The 22564-nt window shown below is 39.6% G+C and overlaps 1 protein-coding gene across 3 annotated transcripts in view; it reads left to right on the forward strand.

Annotated features, from left to right (window-relative positions):
• The window catches only part of MYZAP (myocardial zonula adherens protein), a 137971-nt gene that overhangs the window by 93251 nt on the left and 22156 nt on the right, over positions 1 to 22564 (forward strand). For all 3 annotated transcript variants that reach the window (XM_088445202.1, XM_088445211.1, XM_088445217.1), the window contains exons 4-12: positions 3333 to 3494; positions 4031 to 4123; positions 4711 to 4824; positions 9483 to 9635; positions 16245 to 16370; positions 17763 to 17891; positions 18333 to 18427; positions 19438 to 19543; positions 20482 to 20565. In XM_088445202.1, coding sequence (XP_088301328.1) covers positions 3333 to 3494; positions 4031 to 4123; positions 4711 to 4824; positions 9483 to 9635; positions 16245 to 16370; positions 17763 to 17891; positions 18333 to 18427; positions 19438 to 19543; positions 20482 to 20565 — 1062 coding nt within the window. The remainder of the gene's footprint in view (positions 1 to 3332; positions 3495 to 4030; positions 4124 to 4710; positions 4825 to 9482; positions 9636 to 16244; positions 16371 to 17762; positions 17892 to 18332; positions 18428 to 19437; positions 19544 to 20481; positions 20566 to 22564) is intronic.

Genomic DNA, 22564 nt, shown 5'->3' on the forward strand with positions numbered 1-22564 from the left:
CCCTATTTTGTTTTAGTTTATTTATAATTGTTACCGTTATTTGTATGTTCATATATTGATTTTTATTTGATTAAATCCATTGTATATCATTTTGAACACTCCTATTTCATATACCGTACATTTCACCAATAGAACATCTTAGTGCACTTCTACCATATTCCCTATATGGTAGTGTGTGTGTGTGTGTGTTAATTTGAAGCCACAATCAAGCCATACTTACCAACATTTAAGGACTCCTTTCCCGGGAGCAGCTGGAGAGGAGCCTCTTCTCTCAGGTTCAAGGGACAGGCCAAACTATTGCCGTCGGTAGGCCCTGCCTCTTTACAGGATAATCCTGTGATTTGCGGGTCTGTGAGGAGGGGGTGAGGCTAAGTGGTACGATTCGAGTCGTTTAGCTCCGCCCCCTCCCTACGGACCTGCAACTTTCTCGGGAAATCTCCCCATCCTGCCCTCTTCAGTAGGAAGTGGGCGAGATGCGGGAGATCTGCCTATTCTTCAGGGGGTGCGGGGGGGGGGTTACCCGAAAATCGGGAGCCTCCCGTGACTACTGTGAGAATAAGCAGGTATGAATCAAGCCATGGTAGTCACCTGTCAGAATTATGTTAGTTGACATTATAGTAACTCTTGTTGATAGGTGAGTTTATATTACTATAGCAGAGATCAGATAAACCAATTTGCTGTCATTTATATTACATGATTGTCCATTTAAGAATGCATGCCGTGGTTGCATCACATCATTATTCTTAAATCAACAGAGAAATGCATGGACAAATATGTAATTCCAGGTTATCAGATGATCACAATATGCTAATCCTGGTTCGACCTCTGGTCAGGTGCATCGTTCTGATATCTGGTCAGTACATGTTTTGTTACAGCCATTGATTACCAAGCCCATGTAAGAGATTCCATTTAAGGATGGTTTCCAATTAATACTAGGTATACAAATGTAATATTGTAATTCTATATACTGCAGCAGATTATTGTATACTAATGTTACTTGAAAACATTTTATGCATATTACGCAATCTCCATGGATTAGAAATCTATGAGAAGGAAGATAACAATGCTTCGTTTTGTATAATACAGAAATACAAGTTTTTCAATTCATTTATAAGTTTACAGCAGGTGCTAAGGAGGGTGTGGTTATCGAGTAGAAACAACAGAAAAAAAGTCCTCCAGCATACAGCTGTCAAGCAGTATTAATTCTGCTATTCTGTTACACACGTGAAAATATCTGATGAGCCACTCACCACATCAAGGCGTTCCTGCTAATAGGGTTATCCGAGTTTTCCTATGCTGGATCACATATTCCTGTGTTTTTAAATTAAAAGTTAATTTAATAGGCGACACCGCAAAATCTCAAGGACCAGTACTCCCATGTCAGCTGCTGATCTCTCATACATGTCTCTTAAACAGCTGTTAAACAAAAGAAAAGGATTGCTGCACTAGTGTTATTTAATTATTTATAATAACTTGTGGACCCCATATTATCCAATTAAAAAATTGCAATAGTATATTCACTATGTTGGGGGTGCAGTCTACTGACAACTAATGTATATACAAATTGAAAGGACAGAACAGTGTTGTCTTTGATTGTGGCGCACTAGAATAAATTATTAAAACATAACTTTTATTCTTCAGTATGCAAATTATATGTGTATAGTTGACAAACAGCAAAATATTAATAGGAGCATGCCTGCCCTTACCCGTACCTCCACTGTAAAATAAATAGTTAAATAAAAACAGTACACAGACACCGTATACAGTAAAAGTTTATTACACACCTACCTCACTCACGCATACTTGACCACGGGATGCTAACTGAAATGTCAGATTAATCAGACTGTGATATTATATAAGACGGATGGAGTAGGTTATGCAACCAATCAATTGCAGCTATAGGCTGTTTGACCAAAAAGCAGCTGTGAACGGGAATAGTCAGTCTCCCAAATGGAGTGAATACACAATACAGGATAGAACATCACAAACTTAATAAAAATGTTAATGTTGAAATGAAACAAATTCATACCAACGAATGGATCATATAAAAAAATAATAGACATAAAATAAATCAGATGAAATTAACATCTTCAAATGACGAACAATATCTTAAAAAGGTCCAATCATATAGTCAAAAAAACAATTTGCCAACATAAGCTGTATATGTAGATAAAATAATAGGCTCAAATAGGATGTAGTCAGGATACCGGCGGGCGATATCCCGCCTGCCGATATCCCGACCCTTACATCCTAACATGGGACTAAAGATAGGCGTGGAAATCCCAACACCTATCATTAGCCCCACTACAGATTCCCGACACCCGGCATACCGAACAAAGGTATTCCGGGTGTCTTAGCGTCTAGTTTTTCCGGGGTGGGGTGGGGGGAGTTAGGTTTAGGGACCCCGGGAGGGTTAGGGTAGGGGAAGGGGGGGATAGTCTTAGGCACCACTAGGGGGGGGGGGTTAGGGTTAGGCATTATGTTCCCCTTGCTGTAATTGAGGCTACTCCCTAAATTATAGGTCACCATGGTGGATTCTTAAGTCCATATTAATTATTTGGGAGATAATAAAGAAAATTGTATTCTAGGACAAATATTAGACATGTAATTACATTCTTGATCTGTTAGACATATATTTTTTAATTCCTTTTATTGTATTACTTCCAGAGTGTGTAAAAAGTTTTTTTTTAAAGGATCTACTATTACATTTTTATAAGAGTTTATGTCTTACAAAGTTTTTGCTAATTAGATTATCATTTGAAATTATTTGAGTGTTTCTTTCTCTGTAAATGATTAGATTTGATTTGAAGTTAAGCTGCAGGTTATTAAAGATTGTAACTTCTTTGTGCACTAATTCATAAAACATTTCTACATAGCCATAATTTGGCCTTATTGGGAAAACTTCTATGTTTAATGATTGTGCAACTAAAAAGCTAACCAGCTGTAACACATACACCTATTTTACTTTGCTTAATCAGAGTAGGGATTCTTTGATTATTTATACTTGCCTGTGCTAAGCCAGCCTCCTAACTCCTTCAGTGTATCAAACGTGCTTGGTACCTGCCTTTGTGCAAGTTCTTGAATACCAGGCATTCATGCATGGTGTAGATGTTTCTTTGAGAATGCAAAAAAATGTATGATGTTATGGTCTGGAATAAATGTTTATATACTAAGAAGAAGGATTGTTAATAAAGTATTTGTATGTGCGTTTTGTTCTGTACATATTATCTGACCCACAAGAAGAACAACTAGAGATGGAAAAATGGTAGAAAAAAAGAGGTAAAATATTCCTTTTGTGTTGGGCTTAAATGTATCTTATCTTTTTTTTACAGCACCTCTATTCTGTACCCAAAGGCAATCCACCATCAGGAGTGGGTTCCCAAGGATTGGTGTATGGGGTTGTACAAAGGGCCGAAAACAATCATAAGAATGAGGTTGTTGTCTATGAATGGTCATCTCATCAACTGAAAGAAGAGATGAATTATATTAAAGATGTAAGTTGCTTAGAAATTATTGTATCAGTATGCTGTAACAAAGGCTTAGTCTTACTGGCCCACGTGCCTACTCTGCTGCAATGTCCGGATCACTCGTGACTTCTCCGACGTGTTATGATGCCAATCTCGTAATCATGGCCTTGCCGACAGTTAAGCAGTGGGATGCAGTCTCAAAAAATGCATGTTGCATAGTCATCCCCTCCCCACACTTATCCCTTGCACTTCTCTATGGGGTCTGCCAATGGGGAGTACCAAAAAGTAGGCAAGTATGCGTTTTGGTGTTGTTGCATTAAAACCAGACCCACTGCCTAAATCTATGACAATGGTATCACTTAATAGTTTCTGTCTGCATTCTGGCAGTAGTAAGTTCATACACAGTATTTTTTAAGGTAGAATACCCCAATTATGTGTGCATAGTAGCTTGGGTAAGAGACCTTGACCTCTTCTAGGAGAATAAATAGTACTCAATAATTATTGAATAAAAAAAAGTTTAGTATTACTAACCTAATGTATATACAATTATTTTTATACTACAGGTAAGAGTAACACTGGAAAAAATAAGGGAGAGGATGTTTGGAGAATATGATGACATGAAAGAGAAAATTAAACATCTAACACAAGAAATGAAAGCAAGTATTTTATTTTCAATGATAATTTTCTATTATAGAAAATGCATACTTAGTAAATGTAATATTGCTTGTATGAGAGGGACTGATGCAGAGTTGGAATAAAAATGATCATAAATGGATCAAAACAAATGTTCTCGTAATAAAGGCATATTTACAAACACAAGATACAAGCAAGTTGTAGTCACCTCTGCATAAGCAGCAAATGCAGCTCTTTCCGACAAGTCATCATCATCAGTGCATCCTGGCACCTCACTAAGGCAGGTGTACAAGAGAATGAGCGGGTACAGTGCAAATTCACACAAAATGAGCTATGAAAACGGGCTTACAGTCACTCTGCAACAGCCCTTATATCTCTAGAAACTTATTAGCATGTGTTGCATTCTATTCAAATAAAATAAAAAATGTTGTGGCAGCACAAATTCTAATTTAAGATCATCTCTCAGAAATACTCTCATAACCTGTTAACAGTAAGGACTACATCACCATTTTCTTATATCTGTGCACCTAATGGACCACCGTAAGGCTTAACACATGTGGATGGGCAACAACTAGCAAATTCATAAACTGCCCATTATCCCTGTTTTCAGGTTTCAACTGCGCAGCAAGAGTATTTGGAAAACCACAGCCAAGCACAAGCTTCAGCCTTGGACAGTTTTGGAGCAATTAATAGCTCTTTGAATGCTTCATCAATAGAAATACAGGTAGGCAATGTCAGTGTAAGATGCAGTACAACTGTTCTGGTATAAGTGGTAAAAGGAGATATGTACCATAAAATTTTTGGACACAAACGATTTTTAATGTATAAATAATACCTTATAAGCTAACCAATTCATGGTTTCTAGATTCCATTTTCAGGCAAGTTTGCAATATAAATGGAATAGGTTAGTCATAAAAAATATCAATTACAACGATTTTCAGTTTTGTGCGATCTTCTATGAAATGAATCATGCATTTCTCCTTGCCCAGCACTTTCTCTCAATCTAACTGTGAAGTTTTGTTGATTTCTGTATCCTACATGGATTGTATATCCATATAGCGCAACATTTAAGGATTTAGCGTAAATTGGATAAAATAGACTATGATTTACTGTTTTTGGTATACAAAAAAAAGGTTATAAAGGTGTTACCAAAAATGAGAGCCTTACATTTGTGTTTACTATATTGAAACTAATGTAGTATTATGTGTACATACGTCTGTTTTCTATCACCTTTGACATCTACAGTATTTCATTTTTATTTGACGTGACAAATAGAAGGTTGAAAATATATAAACTGATTGAATTTATTTTTACACTTGGTTTACATATGAAATTAAGCAAAAAGCATAACTCTAATACAAAATGTGTTTTATAACCATTTTATATAAACAGTAGATTTTTGTGTCATTATTAATCTGTGCCAGATTTGGCCTATTTGTTTTAGAGATTGGGCTCTCTGATTTGGGGATGTATCTGGCTGGGTCTGGGTGGTGCTTGGATGTGACGAGGGTGGGCACAGTTTGTTCTAATTTTTGATTCTATATTTTTATGCATTTCAGATAACCCAAATGTCAAATTCACTAGAAGTGTACATTTTTAAATTAGATAATAAGTGATTTAAACCCTTGATCTACAAATTGTTGCAGCAAATGCATCTTTGCTCATGCATTAAGCATGCTGGGAAAGATTGTGGTGTAACAGTTACTGTGACAAGAATAAGTAAATTTATAGGGGTAACAAACCAGATTCCACAGGAGAGTAGACTATCACAACCAATAGACTATAGACAGTGACAATACAGCATCACCTACTGTACCTCCAGTATAGAATGTATAATTATCCTGTAGCTGTTGTTATACTCCAAATACCCCTTTTCATCAGCAGTGGCTTAATCCATTAAACCCAATTTCCTTAGTAGCTTGTGATGTCTGTCCCCCATGTAGAGGCTTTGTACCAATCAGCCTTACCATCTATGTTACATTTGTCTTTAAACATCCATTTGCAGCCTATGTCCTTTCTCCCTGGTGGCAGATCAGTGAGTATACAGGTTTGGTTGTAGTGTGTGTACTTTATCTCCTCTTCAACTGCCTCTGTCCGTCTGTTGGCTCCCCTGTAAAAATTGAAAATCTTCCCAGTATGTGAGTTTACATATACAATTATACTTGTTTTGTATGAGAGGCATAGAAGTGGTTTACTCTAATTTTTTCATGTTAAATAACTTACTTGGTGCACTCTCATCCATGGTGTCTAAGCATAAACAATACTCATCAATTTGTTCAGAACATGTATTGGTGGTCTGTTTAGTGTTTAGAACATCCCCCTCCATACTTAAGTATAGCTAGATCACATCATTATCCATTAGTTTTCAATAAGTTATGTTGTTGCTGACAGTTACATTGTCTGTACTTGAGTCTGGGATTCTCTATCCTTTGGCGCTAGCACTGTACCCAACCAGAATCCCTCCCACTGCTCAGTTTTGTAGCTTGCTGTGTGTTTTCCAGGAATATAAGCAAATGGTTTGCACCCAAAACCTCTGTAGTGTTTCATGCTAGGTTTCTCACATGGTACAATTCATATAGAGATTTATCCACCATTCTAGAGAATAATTTGTTTTGCAAGTAGCTCTCTTTAGTTTCAGCCCCGGAATCTGTTAGCATGCATCTGATCATTCCATTCAGGGTTCTGCTCTTCCTGTTAGGTACCCCATTTTGCTCTGGAGTATATGGAACTGTCTTCTGTTTCTCTATGCCGTTTTTGTCTTAAGAAGTTCTCTATTTTGTATCCTCTAAATTTACTTCCATTGTCACTCTACTCTGCGTGCACTTTGCTTAAACTTTCTAATTGTCATTGCTACATAGTCCTGTAATTTGTCTGATACTTTATATTTGTTCTTCACTAGATACAGTAGGTGACTGTACATTTTGAATAATCACCTGTAAAAGTTACTATGGGCCAATGTAATGAAGTCCGAGAACATGCAAACTCGCATATTTTTACACTGAAAAAACTCTTAACGATTTAAATTTTCATCCAAATGTTTTCCCACTTTGAAGATAAAACCAATGTGAGAGTTTACTGCTAAACTCTCACATTTTCTAAACTCTCACCCTATTACATTTGGCCCTAGGTATCTCTTTCCTCCTGGGTAATTTCATAGCAATCTGTTTGAGATTGAGTTATCTTGAGGTCCTACTCTTGTTTAAGTATTGTTGATATTGTGACTTTAGCTCTTATATAACAATCACTCACTAGACTCAGTACCTAGTGGTCTATTGTTTGGGGAGCTTGTTATGACCCACACCCCTGAAAATGTGCCTGTTTCTTTTGTTCACTGTATATATTACTGCAATCCTGTTCCTGTGTGAAGTGCTGTGCTATGCTGTGAGTGTTTTTCCACAATAAAGCCCCTGTTAGACGTAAATGCAGACTAGTGATATGAGGCTAACTCACTACAGTGTTGTACACATTTCAAATGCATCTGAACCTGCAAATGATGATGCACAACTGGGCTGTTTCGGAGCATTTTCACGTAGGCAAAGTTCAGTGAGGACATGTCGAAAGGAATTGACAGCATGGTATTTGTACCAAGTATAGGGTTGTGCAAGTGTGCCCTGGTGTTGTTTACAAATATCAAATTAAACATATGGGTAGGGCAGGTTGGTGAATATACCCATTTAGTTAGTTTATGCAGGGGATATTGCGGCTGACTTGCATCAGCCCCAGGTATTCTGTTTCCCTGAACTCTTTAGCACAGTGTCAAAATATCTGAACATCTGAATGTGAGGACATAATAAGCCTGGTTCAGAGACACCCGCAATCTGCACGCAATGCCGAGGTTCACTTAGTTCAACAATTATTTACAACTACGCATGCGTTAACATTTCTGAAAACCCGTATGGCGCATACGTTACACAAAGTGTATGCACCAAGGTGCTGTTGCGATCGGTACAGACAGTATCAGAAAGGTGGTGGAAAAATTATGGGTGGTGACTGGGAGGTGGCTACTAGTGCACGCAATAATGGCCTTTCAGTAGGCGTATTATGGGAGTGTTGCAGGCGTGTCATTCATAGGTGCACAGCCGCAAGCATAAGATGCCGTGGTCAGGCAGAGACACTGTCCCTGCCATAGGGCTGGTGAAATTTTTGATGGTGTGACCGATGGTGGAGTATAAGGGTGCACCAATTGGTATTCAGGGCCGGCGCTACCATTAGGCAGCTGCCATGTGGCACCACCCACTGGAGGGTGCCGCATGCCGCTGGTAAATGTAACATACATAACATTGTGTGCTGCGTCTGTGGTGATGATCTAGCCAGCTACAGCCTGTGACAGTGCTGCACACTGATCTCCTCTCTCCCCACAGCATCTCCACAGCTGCCTGTCGATGTGCACTTGCTTGCAACCCCTGTGGCGCCCGCCCCCTGGCCTCTTCTATCGTTCCCTTAGCTCCTCTTCTTCCTCTCAGAGACGAGGAGCAGGTATGCCACCCAGACTGGGAAGAGACTGAGGGCCTGATTCACTACTGATCGCTATTCTGCTTATATGCACCCAACTCAGTTGCTAATATCAGTGATGACATGTAAATGTTTGCATTCGCATTGCGATCGCAGCCTGACATAAGGACGCCCACTTCCCATTACTCACATCCGTATACTTGGCCAACATAGAGAAACATTTGGTAACATCGAGTAACATCGGACAGTTAATGAAGCCCAGACCTTACTCAGGAATTGCTTACTTCAGAGCACTCTATGAGGCCTCAGGCGGGAAACCTTGCACCAGCCCTGTCGGTATTACTGCGTGCACGGTCGCTAAAAGTGGGCACCTCAGTCCTTGCACAGTTGGCCACATGATTGTACACAAGGGAAGGCGTTTGTATTCTATTTATATATACTTGCAGACAGTAACTTCTGATAGACGCTACTGCGTGTGACTCAGTATCAGATCCAGTATGTCACAATGCATGAACTTCAATAAAAGTCCACTTTAGATAAGAAGGCTTCCTTGTATATCCCAGCAAGTTAGATTTGAAGCTATTATTTTTAGTTGAACTGATGTTGGCTAATTCAGTAACCCCTAGCTATAAATAGGAATTATTTTCCTTTTAAATGAAATGTATAGAAATTGTTACAACCAGTGTATCAGGACCTTTTTTGTTATATGCATCACAATAATTTATGTGTTTGATGACAAATGTTTTAAAAGTTGAAAGATACAGTTATAATATTGATTTATATTGATTACACATTGATTAAACCTTGTATTGTTTCTTGTATTTTTAAATTAAATTATTAGAACATTATAATTGCTTTGCTGATTTATATATTTTTGGTTAAAATTGGTTTGGCACAAAAAAAAAAAAAATGTGGTCGCCTCTATTGTAGAAAACACTAGTGGACATGACCCTGGAAAACTGCAACATTAGGGATGAGGTGAAGAATTTGCAAACTTCCTATAACGAGTCTTTAGATAAATTGAAAGAAAAACAACATTTATTGGAAGCTGCACAAGCTGAAAACCAGTCATTAAAAGTAAAGGTAAATACAGTTGTCTTCTGTTTAATATACCCTTCATTTATTGTGGATGAATACTATATATAACATTACCGCGAAGTTTCCATATACAGTATTTTCTAGACCTGTTAATTTCAGTCCTAACTTGTATACAATTTAAAACATATGTGAGTATTACTATGAAAGAGTAAATTATTTAACTTTATTACACCTTCACAAGCTGGTTCATGTCTTCAATGGCAATGTAACATTTGCTATAGTCTAATTTACACATGTAAATGTCAAAGAAATGTCCTTGTGTTTGGGGAGAAATATGGGTCCTCATGCTATATGGAAAGCACATGTAAATCTGTGCATCCTTCCTGTGGTTACGCCAGTCAACTGTTCCATTGTAGCTTGAGGTAAGGAACTGTATCAAGATTCTGAATTATTATACTAAAGCTTGGGGCCATCTTGTAGAGTTCAAAAATAACTGTTGTGGAAAAGACAGGTTACAGCATGATCACCATTTCCAGGCCAGGGAACATACAGTGAAGTGCTGTACAGAAGGCTAACTCCACATATGAATACAAATAGTCAAATAATCTCCCTATTAGAAAATGTAAAAAAAGACATTCCCACAATTTCTCCCTTATCATACTCCAAGCACACCAGACATTTTAGCATACATTTTCGACCCATACCTATCCCACAATCCATTACACATAAGTACATTTCTCTTGCTTGAAATTGTAGAATTTAGAAACAAGCACATTATATATGTCACAGCTTAAAATAAAATTGAACGGATAACAAAAAATGAAGACACTGCAGTATATAAGAGATAATGAGCATCTACTGACACCCACAATTGCAATAAGTGGACATTACGCACTGACATTAGTCAGCCTTTATTAAGTGGGAAGAAAATATCTTAGTAGTAGCTGCAATTAAGGATGTTGCTGATTGGTCCTCTCTCATGCTCCTTTGCTTCCATATCCATTTAAAAGTAGTGAAAAAAAAGCTACGTTACTGCAGGATTGAACTGAGGGCCCGACTCAGACCCGCTCGCTCGCTGCCGGCCGATTGTTACAAACTGCCCATGCGTAAAAGACGCAGTGTGCGTGTGCAAACCAGTCATAGCGATCCGGAGACGATCGCTCTCAGCATACAGCCAGCCCACTAGTTTGAGTGACAGGACGGGCCATTTGTGGGTGTGACAGGGGAAGGACAAGGGAAATGGGGGTGTGGATATGCGAACGCAGGCGTGTCAGGGCGTTTTTTTCTTTTTTTTTCATCAATACATTTTTATTGAGTATAATACAGAATATTTATGGGGGTACAGAAAAAAGAAAAAAGGGGAAACATACATAAAATAAATTGTAAGGGGGTGACAGTACATTCAAAGACATTGAACAAACACTAAAAACCGCAATTACCAGAATAGATATTGAAATTAAATATTATGGTCCACCTGTGGGATCTCATTTAAATCAAAAGGAGAGGCACTTCGGGGGATTGGAGAGGATAAGGACAAGGGTGCAATCCCTCCATCTGTAACATAAAGATGCCAAGGATGCCATTTCATAGTAGGGGACGAAATAGCCATAGAGTAATCAGCCTCCCTCATCTCCATCTCAAAATGGAATTGTGTTTTAGTTAGAACTTTGGCAAATGGAGGAGGGGAAGGGGACTTCCAATGCTGAGCTATAGTGGCTTTAGCAGATATCAGAATGTGGCCTAGGACGTATCGGTCAGATTTGGGAACGGAAATTGGATACTGGTGGAGAAGGGCGAGGGAGGGATCTAGAGTTAAAGTGAGACCTAGGACATTTTTAATAAAAGTGAATACTTCTTCCCAGAAGGGGCGTAATAAAGGACAATCCCAGAAGATATGAAAAATAGAGCCTTCAGAGTGACAGAGACGCCAACAGAACTTTGAGACTGTGGGCCAGATTTTGTGTAATCTAGAAGGTGTCAAATATAATCTATTTAAGAGTTTTACATACATTTCAATGTGATTAGTACATTTAGATATGGAGAAGGTAGAGAGATAAATAGTCTCCCATTGGGAGAGGGTGAAAGTACGTTGAAGATCTGTTTCCCACCGGAGTTGGGCAGGGGATTGAACTGTCAGAGCTATAGGAGACAGTAGGGAATACCAGAAAGAAATAGCCCCATTAGAAGAGGGGTTATTAAATTTACTCAAAATTTGGTGTGGGGGAGTCTGGAATACAGTAGGGCCGGTGTTCATCAAAGCATACCAATGTGTAGGTTGGTGATAGAGGAGAGCATGTTCTAAATCTACCCAAGGTTTAACAGAGGGGGGGAGAAACCAGTCGCATATTTGAGAGAGAAGGGCCGCTTCATGATATCTGGTCAGGTCAGGGAGATTAAGGCCTCCCTGAGGTTTAGGACGAACCATACGACTATAAGCCATTCTATGTTCTTTACCCTTCCATACATAAGAAATCATCAAGCGGCGCATCTGTTGCAATAATTTACCTGGGATAGCATACGGAATAGCATGGAATAAATACATAAATTTTGGTAATAGCTTCATTTTGAACGCCACTATATGGCCCAACCAGGAGATCTCGTGGCTCATCCAGGCAGTAGCTAGAGAGGACAATTGCATCAAAAGGGGAACATAATTTTCAGTAAAAACATCGTTAATGGATGATGGTATATTAATTCCCAGATAGGATAAGGAAGACTTCTTCCAAATAAAAGGGAAATTACTCTTTAATGAACGTAGAGATAAAGGTGGTATATTAATGGGTAAAGCTTCAGATTTTGTGACATTCAATTTATAGTAGGAAGCTGCACTATAATTTTCTAAAATGCTGTGGAGCAATGGCAACGAAATCTCTGGGTCGGTGACAAACAACAAAACATCATCTGCAAACAGACATAATTTATGAGAGGTGTCATAGATTGAGAGCCCTGGAAACTCAGATGACTGACTAATTTTTTGAGCAAGGGGTTCTATGGCCAGCACATATATTAGTGGGGAAAGGGGTCACCCCTGTCTGGTGCCATTGGAAATTGAGAAGGGTGAGGAGAGAAACCCGTTATTAAAAACACGAGCAGAAAGATCAGAATAAAGGGCATTAATGGACCGAAGAATGTCGCCCCGGAATCCATACCGATATAGAACCTGACGCATATAGTCCCAGTGGAGCCGGTCGAACGCCTTCTCAGCGTCAAGAGATAAAAGGAGGCATTGTAATCTATTGAACGACACCTATTCAACCAAATCCAAAACCCTCCGGGTGTTATCGGGAGCCTGGCGTCCATGAACAAACCCCACCTGATCAGGGTGAATCAGCCGGGGAAGTAATGGGTTTAAGCGGTTAGCTATCAGTTTAGCAAAAATGTTCACATCCATATTAAGGAGCACAATGGGTCTATAATTTTTACTCTCAGAGGGATCTTTACCAGGTTTCGGAATGGTGACTATTTGTGCTTCTACCATTTCGGGTGGGAAAGATCCGATATCTGAGGCTTCTGTAAACAAATTTAAAAGAATTGGGGAAAGGGCTTCAGTAAATACAGAATAGAAAGAATTTGAAAAACCGTCAGGGCCGGGGGCTTTGCCCTTGGGTAATTTCTGAATTACTCCCTGAATTTCCTTCAAAGACCAAGGGGCATTCAGGGACGCCAGGCCATACGCATCTAGAGAAGGAAGAGATAGATTATCTAAAAAAGAGGAAATAACATTAGCCGAAGGTTGGGGGATTAAAGGATCCTCACATAAATTATATAATTTCGCATAATAGTCCGTGAATAGGTTAGAAATGTCAAGGGGGTTAAGGCATTTTGAACCCGAGGGAGTTAAAAGACATTTAATTCTGTTGCGAGCTTGATGACCACGCAGCTTACGTGCTAAAAGACGGGAGGCTTTGTTACCGGCCGTATAAAATTTATGTTGAAGACAAGTAAAAGTCGCCTGCATACGTGACATAAAAAGTTTTTGCAGCTGCGCTCGCACTTCTTGAAGTTGTTTACGCAATACTCTAGTGGGGCGGATTTGATTCTAGGACTCTAAAGACCGTAGGGTGGATTCCAGACTATTCTGTAGTTCACGAGATCGGGCCTTAACTTGAGCTCCTTTTTGGATGGAGGTACCATGGAGAACTGCTTTCAAGGCACATCAATGTGTGAAAACAGAAGTATCAGTAGGAGAGTTAGTCTGTATATATAGTTTAAGAGAATCAGTACGGGCCAGTAGAGTCTCAGGATCTTTTAATTGGTACTCAGGAAGACGCCAGGGACGCCTAGTAGGAAATTGACGGCCTATATCCCAGATCCACAAGACAGGCGCATGGTCAGACCAAGTAATAGGGAGGATTTTAACCCTTTTATTCCCTTATTCAAAAGGACAAAATCAATTCTAGAGTAACTATTACGAACTGAGGAAAGAAAGGTATAATCTCTCTCATCTGGTAGGTAAGTACGCCAAGCGTCATACAAATCGTACTCCACCAATAATTTCTTAAAGGCCAATGAAGGGCCCATATCGTAAGGGGAAGAAGAATGGCCCTGGGGTGAGGACCTGGCTAATTGAGGGTCGAGAACTAAGTTAGTCACCCAGCAAAATAAGTGCACCTTGGCGAACCTTAGATATTTCCTCAAAAGTATCTCGTAAAAAGGGGACCTGTCGGGAATTAGGTGCATAGAGAGAAACCAAAGTGACAAGAGTCTCCTCAACCTTCCCAATAAGAATGAGGAACCTGCCGTTTCCATCCTCTATTTTTCTAAGTAACACAAATGGGGTATTGGCATGAAACAGTATAGCAACCCCATTACGTTTGAGAGGGCTATTAGCAGTATAGCATACAGGGTATCTATGGTCCTTAAATATGGGGGGTGCTGAGGATGAGAAATGCGTCTCCTGTAGAGCTACAATATTAGCCTTATGATGATGGAAAGTAGAAAGAGCCAAGCGTCTCTTATGTGGGGATTTAAGTCCCTTGACATTTAGCGAGAGGACTTTAACCATTGGATAGTGTAAAACAGTGGAAAATTGAGAATGTCCTAAATGTACGTGTCACACAACAACAAAAAAAGAAAAAGGTTACACATAAAAATAGGGAAAAAGGGAAAAAGGGAAAAACAAAGGCAAAAAAGGGAGATAGAAAACCCAAAAGGCCCAGTATATCGGGCCACAGCAGTTGCCGTGAAAAAACAGAACGGCAAAATGGTTAACATGTGGGGTGGGCTGTGTCCTGTCAGGGCGTTTTAACACCATTATAAGGGCGTGCATAATTAAGACGCAGCGTCACAATTCACGTCATACGAGTGAAATAAAGCCAGCAGCACTCGTAATGCTTGAGGTAGCCCAGGGTCTACCTCAAGCACTGCGTGCTGGTTCGATGTCGCTTGATGGTACCAATGTATTCATACACTTCCTGGAAATGACGTCTGAAAGTGGGCGTCTTTACTCTTGGCTGGTGGGCGTCTAACTTCATCCGGCGATCACACGTTCAGACACAGGAGGCGTCCTTATACCTTAGTGTGCAATTGCTTTATTTGCATATTTTCGTTCCTTAAAGCAGTGAACGAGCACAGCCTAGCGAACGGGTCTGAATGAGCTCCTGAAAGCAATAATCTGTTCATTCAGTCCCAATGTGCATCTCTCCATATCTTCATCATCCCCCATTCCCATTACATATAGTACTCTTCTATTGTGCCTCTTTCTAGCATTCCCCCTTCTGTCATCCACATTTCTTCATGTCTCTTTCTATCATTAACCCTTTTCTCATTCCCCGTTGGATAATGCTTGTTTCTTCCTTTAATAATTGTCTCTTCATCAGACCTCCCTATTTCACCACCACATACTGTATACTGTGTGCAGCGCACAGTGGAGCAACACCATGAGAGGAAACCAATCAGCACACTCTGAGCAGCCAAACCTCCCGGGACCTGGCATGCCAAGAGGGGCTGTTACGTGCAACTTAAAACACAATGTATGAGAACACAGCTGTTAGCTCTGAACTCACAGGGTCTGAAGCACAAATCAGTCTCTTCTTGGTGAGCAGGACCAGCAACATAGGGGTGTGGTATGACAAGATGACAGTCAGAAGGTCAACATTCAAAAATTTTGACATGGTTAAAATTTCGACTTGTTCATAATGTCGGCATTTAACATGTCTACACCTGAATGTCTAACTGCTGCAACGGGCCTTAACAGCCTTTCTTGTTGAACATTATTACAGTATGTAATAAAAGCAGGGAAGGTATAGGTAATCAGTTCTACACTTAACGTGAAGCTACATTACCATCTAAGAAACAGTTTTTTATTAAGTGGCCCCTCCTCCTGGCTGGTATCCTGGAGCTATTTTCACAGGGCTCTGTTCTTTAATCTTTTGATTCTAGGAAAATGTACTGCACAAAGCAGCCCTCTGGGCTTTGGTTAAGGTCTAGGAAAATAGTTTTGTTTTTTTTTTTGCTTGTGTACAGGTAGTGCAGGAAGAGACGTTACTTAGAGTAGCTCATTTGGCTAAAGCATATACACCTACATTTTATTTTTAAGGTTTCTTACTTAATTTAGGAAGGTGCCCCTAAATGCCTTTACTAACCAAGGGATTGTCTTTAGCCTGAAAATATACAACTGATCCTAATGGTTTTTCTCTTTAATTTCCTCAATAGATCGAGTCTTCTCAAGAGGCCAACGCTAATGTCATGAGAGAGATGACACGAAAACTTTACAGCCAGTATGAAGATAAAATAAGAGAAGAGGAACTTAAATATACTGCAGATAAAGAAGTTCTCATTGTATGTTTCTTCATGAGCCATTAAATATCAAAATAGCAGTTAAAATGAATATTTGTGCTTGTGTTGATCAACATTTTCTGCTTTCAGTTCTTTATATAATGTCAGTAATGTTGAAAATTCTTTAGTTAGCCTGGTATTATGTAGTGGCCCCAAGGCCTTTCTAATGTCTTGTACAAGACAAACTGTGCAAAAATCCAAACATTCCACAATCTCTATATTGTTTGTTAGGGTGTATTTAAAGTAGGAAACATGCAATATATGCATGATGTCTTATATTGATATTCCAAAATGAAAGTAGCATCTCTTTTCCCTTTGGGGAGCCACGTGAACTGCAGGCAGAAACAGTTGTTTCTATAGTGTAGGAATCCACAAATATTTTTCACTCATCACTTTAAAATGGCTGCAGAGGGAAGTGTGAGCGCGATGGCCCACGTGATGCTGCAGACTCTGTGGCCGTAGCTTATTATTAATCCGTGCGATCAACACATCTGTTTCAGACAGAGACCGTGAGGCAAACTATGGGACTCTAGATAATAGAGCAGCATGAGCTGGGAACAGGAACATGGGAAGCGTGTTTTATTTCTCACCCTACTCGATAGTGCAGATTCAAGGTTTGCCAACAAACAAATCAAAAATAACAATATAGATAATTACTGAAAGTAAAACAAAACAAAAAAAAAAACTGGCAATACATAAATATATACAGACTTAAGGGGCCTATCCATTAGCAGATAAAATGAACGATTGAACGATATATCGTTCAATCGTACATCATATCTGCTAATGGAGAGGCCCTGAATGATGACAGATGCGCACTCCTGCGGCCGATATATCGTATCTATCATCTCTCCAAGTTGTTGGTCAATTATAGCATATAGCTGTACGATATTAGCAATATCGTGATTTTATATGCGGTAAACGATGAACGATGAAAGATATTAGCAGCAGCTACAGAGCGCTGCAGAGAAAAAAAATCCACTCCCTGAATGATGTCATGCGATATCGTTCATCGTTTGCCAAAATCTGTCATGTACATGACAGATATTATTCAGCACAGCCACCGGAATTTTCAAGGGATATCTTTTGTCTTTTATCGCTCAGAAATACATCTGCTAATGGATAGGCCCCTTAAGATTCAGCTAGTGGGGTCCATTCATACTTCAGTCTATTGAATAGACAAATTCAGTATGCCTCACCTTTGTGTTTCCAGTCTGTATACAGTATGTTACCCATTATAATGAATTCATCAAAATCTTTGACCACTATTCTGAATCATCACTATTTGTAAATCAATGACTATTATATTTGATAGACCATTTGTAATACAAACCTATCACCAGCATAACCAGAATCACTAGTTAAAATAAAAATGTATATTGTGTTTATTTAAAGGGACAAACAAAACAGTACCTGAAAGCTATTGAAGATGCTAGTGAGAAGGTTCGAGTTGCAGAAACTAAGATAGAAGAACGAGATGCAAAGATAACAGAACTTGATAGTCTGGTCCAGCGAATGCAACAGGTACCAGCATTAATATTCCTAAACCTTATTCAATGTTTGGAGCTTAGACTGCATATATTAACTGTTGTGTGTTATGTTTATAAATACAGACATATGTGGTATAGTATTGTGAAGTGTATTCTGCAAACCATATCTCACATTATTTAGACATGTGAGTTATGCTGGGTACACACTGCTAGACAAGCCCCCCGGCCAGCAGGACCTGAGGCCAGAGTCTGTAAGGCGTGTACCAAGCTTTAGGGATAAAATAAACCATGCCCCCGATATGCCCAAACTCTGGCCTAATATGATCATATCACACATTTATATAGCAAAATTTATGTGTCCATAAACTCCCACTTTTGGGACAAACCTCCACCCAGTTTAACAGTCTGCGAATTGGGACAGTTGGGAGGTCTGTGCAAACAAATGTCACAATAAATGATATAATATTGTTTGCAGGAACGAGAACATCTTCAAGTACAACTAACAAGACATGAAGAGCGAATACAAAGACTTGATGCAAAGATGGAGATAACCTCATCAGAGAGGGCAAGGTAAATATTTCTGCGTCTATACTGTTATACAGGGTTAATACACTGCTTTACCAATAGAATGTTATTTACAGATTATTAATCTCAGTGTGCATTTTCAGTTATATCATTGTTTACTGCATTTACACACCACTTCCTTTTCCATTTGACACTAATTTTGGATGCAATTTATTTTGAAGAATATATTATTCTGTTACACATTTCTCTACCTCTTCTCATACCTACAGTATAAGTGTACTAGAGTTCCAGACTGGTTGTCAGGCTGCCAATTCTAAACCTGCCTAATTCTTTTACCCCTGCCCTGTGCTGATCAAGTGCTGTATATAAAACATTTGTTTGACAACAAACACAGATAAATATTATAGCCAGAAAATATAACAAAAATACGCAGTTACTACATAAATATATTCACTATGTAGACAAAAGTGATTGGACACCCCCGCGCAAGCAAAATGGTGTGCTCCTGCAGCAGACACGTGTTTGTGAAGGTATAAAACGAAAAGTATAGAGATGTTCTCGATAACTCTGTGATCCCTACATTGTGGTAGTTCTACGGAAACAACAAATGTTTTTATCAGTACGACAGTGCCACCTGTCATGTTTCCAGGGCGACGCTGGACTGGTATACAGAAAATGTGGTAATCTGGATGGACTGGCCAGCTCAGAGTCCAGATCTTAACCCATTTGAAAACCTCTTGGATGAATTGGAGCAACGGGTGCGTTCTAGGCTGACTCGACCTTCTTCAGTCTCACAGTTGGTCATTGTACTTAAGACAGAATTGAAAAACATACCGCCTGCTGAACTTGTGGAAAGTTTGCCAAGAAGTGTGTCTGCAGTAATCACTGCACGTGGTGGACCTACAAAGTACTGACGTTAATAAAATCTCGATGCTTTATTTGCTGTCAGTGTCCAATCACTTTTGTCTACATAGTGTGGATAGAAAAGTCCCTAGACAAGGGGATAATCAGTTATTATATTCTCGTTTCTGTCATTTTTTTATTTTCTTTTTTAGGACCCAGAATTTAGAGGAAACTGCAATCAGTTTACGAGAGCGCATTAAGCACCTAGATGACATGGTACACTGCCAGCAGAAGAAAGTAAAGCATATGATTGAAGAGGTGAGGGTTACCAGATGGAGGCGGTGTCAGACTTTTGGTTATTGGAGACTTGATTTTGGTGCTCTCAGCTTGGCAAGGTGCTATTTAGCATTTATATGTTTTCTTTGAGCATTTGTGTTGATTAAAATGTTATCTATAAAACTTATAGATTCAGTATATTCCATACCTATTTAATGATCATGACCAGGGGAGCTTCTTAAATTGGTTAGTATAAGGTCCTGTTAGACTGTGCCACACATCTCATTTGTTCCTCCATGTGCCACTGCCATCTGTATAAAAGCATTTATTTTGCCATTTAAAATGGGTAATAGATATCCTATGCTGCCAGCCTGGTCTGTCCCAGCAGAGAAGAGTAGGCAGACAATAAAATTAAGGACATTAAACATTAGTTGATTCATCACTGGCATAATACTCTGAGGCCCAGTGCTGTGGGTTTTTTCTGCTAATTTAAAGATAAAGTGCATTAATTTGCAATATAGATTTACATGGCAAAGGTCAGATAGCATTTGTGTTATGTTTATGATGCAGCAAAATCATGTTTTTTCCCTAATTGACACTTATTCCATCATGGCTGTAAATTAGAAATTGTCGATAATAAGACCAGCAATGTTTATTTATACAGCACTTTTCTTCAAAGTGTGAGAAATGTATTAGGTATTTGTAACATACTGTAAGTATAGCATACAGCCATTGCCAAATGGCAAACATTGCATTGCTGCAGGTTCTCCTTCTGGCTCAGAAAGTGTACAAACATGAAGTGTTCTCATGGCTAGTAAGTCGGCCAGGCTAATTTTGCAGTCACTGTTCTCCATGTTAACCATAAAATGTATCCTGCTAAACATGAAATATGTCACTGTAACATCTATTGTCAATATTAATAATATTGTCTGTTGGTCTGTGCTGTGAAGGCTATTGAAATGTTGCATCTTTTATCTTAGATTGAGCTTTTAAGGAAAAAGGTCCATTACAAGGACTTGCTTATCCAGCAGCTGCTGGAGAGGATAGCCATCCTGGAAGGAGAGGTAAGGAGAAAACTAGCTTTTATATGCAATAGGGCAATATCTGAATACAATGTGAATGCCAAACTTGCACTAAATATGTAGAAGATATTAAAGTTATTCTTCACATTGTTTGGCAATTGTATTATTATTATTTAATTTTTATATTATTTCAGCTACAAATATGTTCAGCAATAAAAACAAGTAAACAGAGTTGTTGTTAATAATACCCATATTCTGAATATCTTACTACTAATCACAGTCATATATTGAGGGGTACTAACCAGCTCATTGGTGATTGCAATGCATTCTATATTTTTGTTATGTACACTACGGGCCTGATTAATTATGGATCGCTATTGCGATCACAGCTGCGATTACACAAGCAGATCTGTTGCGAAAATATGCTAATGAATACAATCGCAATGCCGTCGCACAGCCAGCATAGAAAAATCCACTACCACTACCTCACATCTGTAATACCTTGCAGTCCTGCGTATACATCAGGAACATCGAGTAAAATCGGCCCCTCAGGCACAATTACAGCAGGTCTGACCTTACTCAGACATTGCCCAACTCGTCGCACACACTGAATATACAAGCTGCGTATGCCGTCGCAGTGGCTAATTTATGCACGCCCAAGTAACGGCGTTCAAACGGACAGGCACGCCTGCATTTCTCCGACCACTCCCCGTCACCACCCCCAAATGCTGACCTGACGTCACTCACTCTGCAATGACTTTCTTTCTGCGTGATCGCAATGCTAACACACGCGCTGCATAAGCATGCGCAGTACGCACCATCGACGAATCTGCGTACGTGGTTGCAATTGCGATCCGTGATGAATCAGGCCCCATATACGCGAAGTTTTTGCACTGCCAAAACAAAGCACATATATCAAGTTACAAATACTGTGTCTACAGAGTAATGATATCCTCAGTAATTATTTATACTGTATACTAGAAAAGACATATGGCCTTGTGTGATCTCCCCTCCTCTGATTTCCCTGTGCTGAAATTTAGCCTTGGCAGTATTGAGCAATCTATGTTATCAGTGTGGAAAAGGGCTATTTACATTGTAGTTATGACAAGGCAAAACTACAACAATGGACACAAATCCTATTCTTCAGTTTCCAGAACATGACATCACCAGCCCAGTTTTATTGGCATAACTTGGAAATCATTTGGAATTCCTCTTCTAATTATTTTTTTATCCTGTTCGTTTCTGTTATATACTTCTATATTCACAAATTTCTCTAACTCCTAATATATTTTTTGTTAGTTAAATCTTTGTCTTGGTCCCTATGAGAGTGAACAAACATCTAAGTTTCTCGCAGTGGCATCGCTAGTGGGGTGCGGACCACACCATGTGACCACACCGCTGTCTTTATGTCACCGAGCAGCAGTGATAGATCACGTTCGCATGCGCACATGGGATGTAGTTATGAGACCAGCGGCCGCAAGACAAGGGACTTAAGATAGGTGTCGAAATACTGACGCCTATCTTAATCACGATGACGAAACACAGAAGGAAGCTTGCCCAAAAGAGGCAAGTCTGGGGCATCCTTAGTGTTAGCTGCGGGGGGGGGGAGGGTTAGGTTTAGGCTACATAGCGGGGTTATCATTAGGTTTTGGAGGGGAGGGTTAGGATCAGGCACTCCTGGGGGGGAGGGGGGGGGGTTTAGGCATGAAGGGGGGAGACTTTGGTTTAACGGAGAGGGTTAGGGTACGGGGTGGGGAGTGTTTGGGTTAGGCTACAAGAAAGGAGGGTTAGGAGGAGAAGGTAAGCATACCTACCCGACCTCTGTCGGGATACCAACCATCGGGATGCTGCTGTTGGTATTGTGACAGGAGGCATACCTACAGCCAGCATTACATACCGATTCCGCGCACGTCATCCACACTCAGGGCCGGATTAAGGCCCACATGGGCCTGGAGCTGAAAATGTTCAAGGGCCTATACTGAGAAGGGGAAGAGCTGTGAACGGTGCTGTGTGGCTGTGGTCAGAGTCACCTTGGTGTATA

Source organism: Taudactylus pleione, unplaced genomic scaffold (genome assembly GCF_031769625.1).
Source record: "Taudactylus pleione unplaced genomic scaffold, aTauple2 ptg000019l, whole genome shotgun sequence".
In the NCBI taxonomy this organism is placed as follows: Eukaryota; Metazoa; Chordata; class Amphibia; order Anura; family Myobatrachidae; genus Taudactylus; species Taudactylus pleione.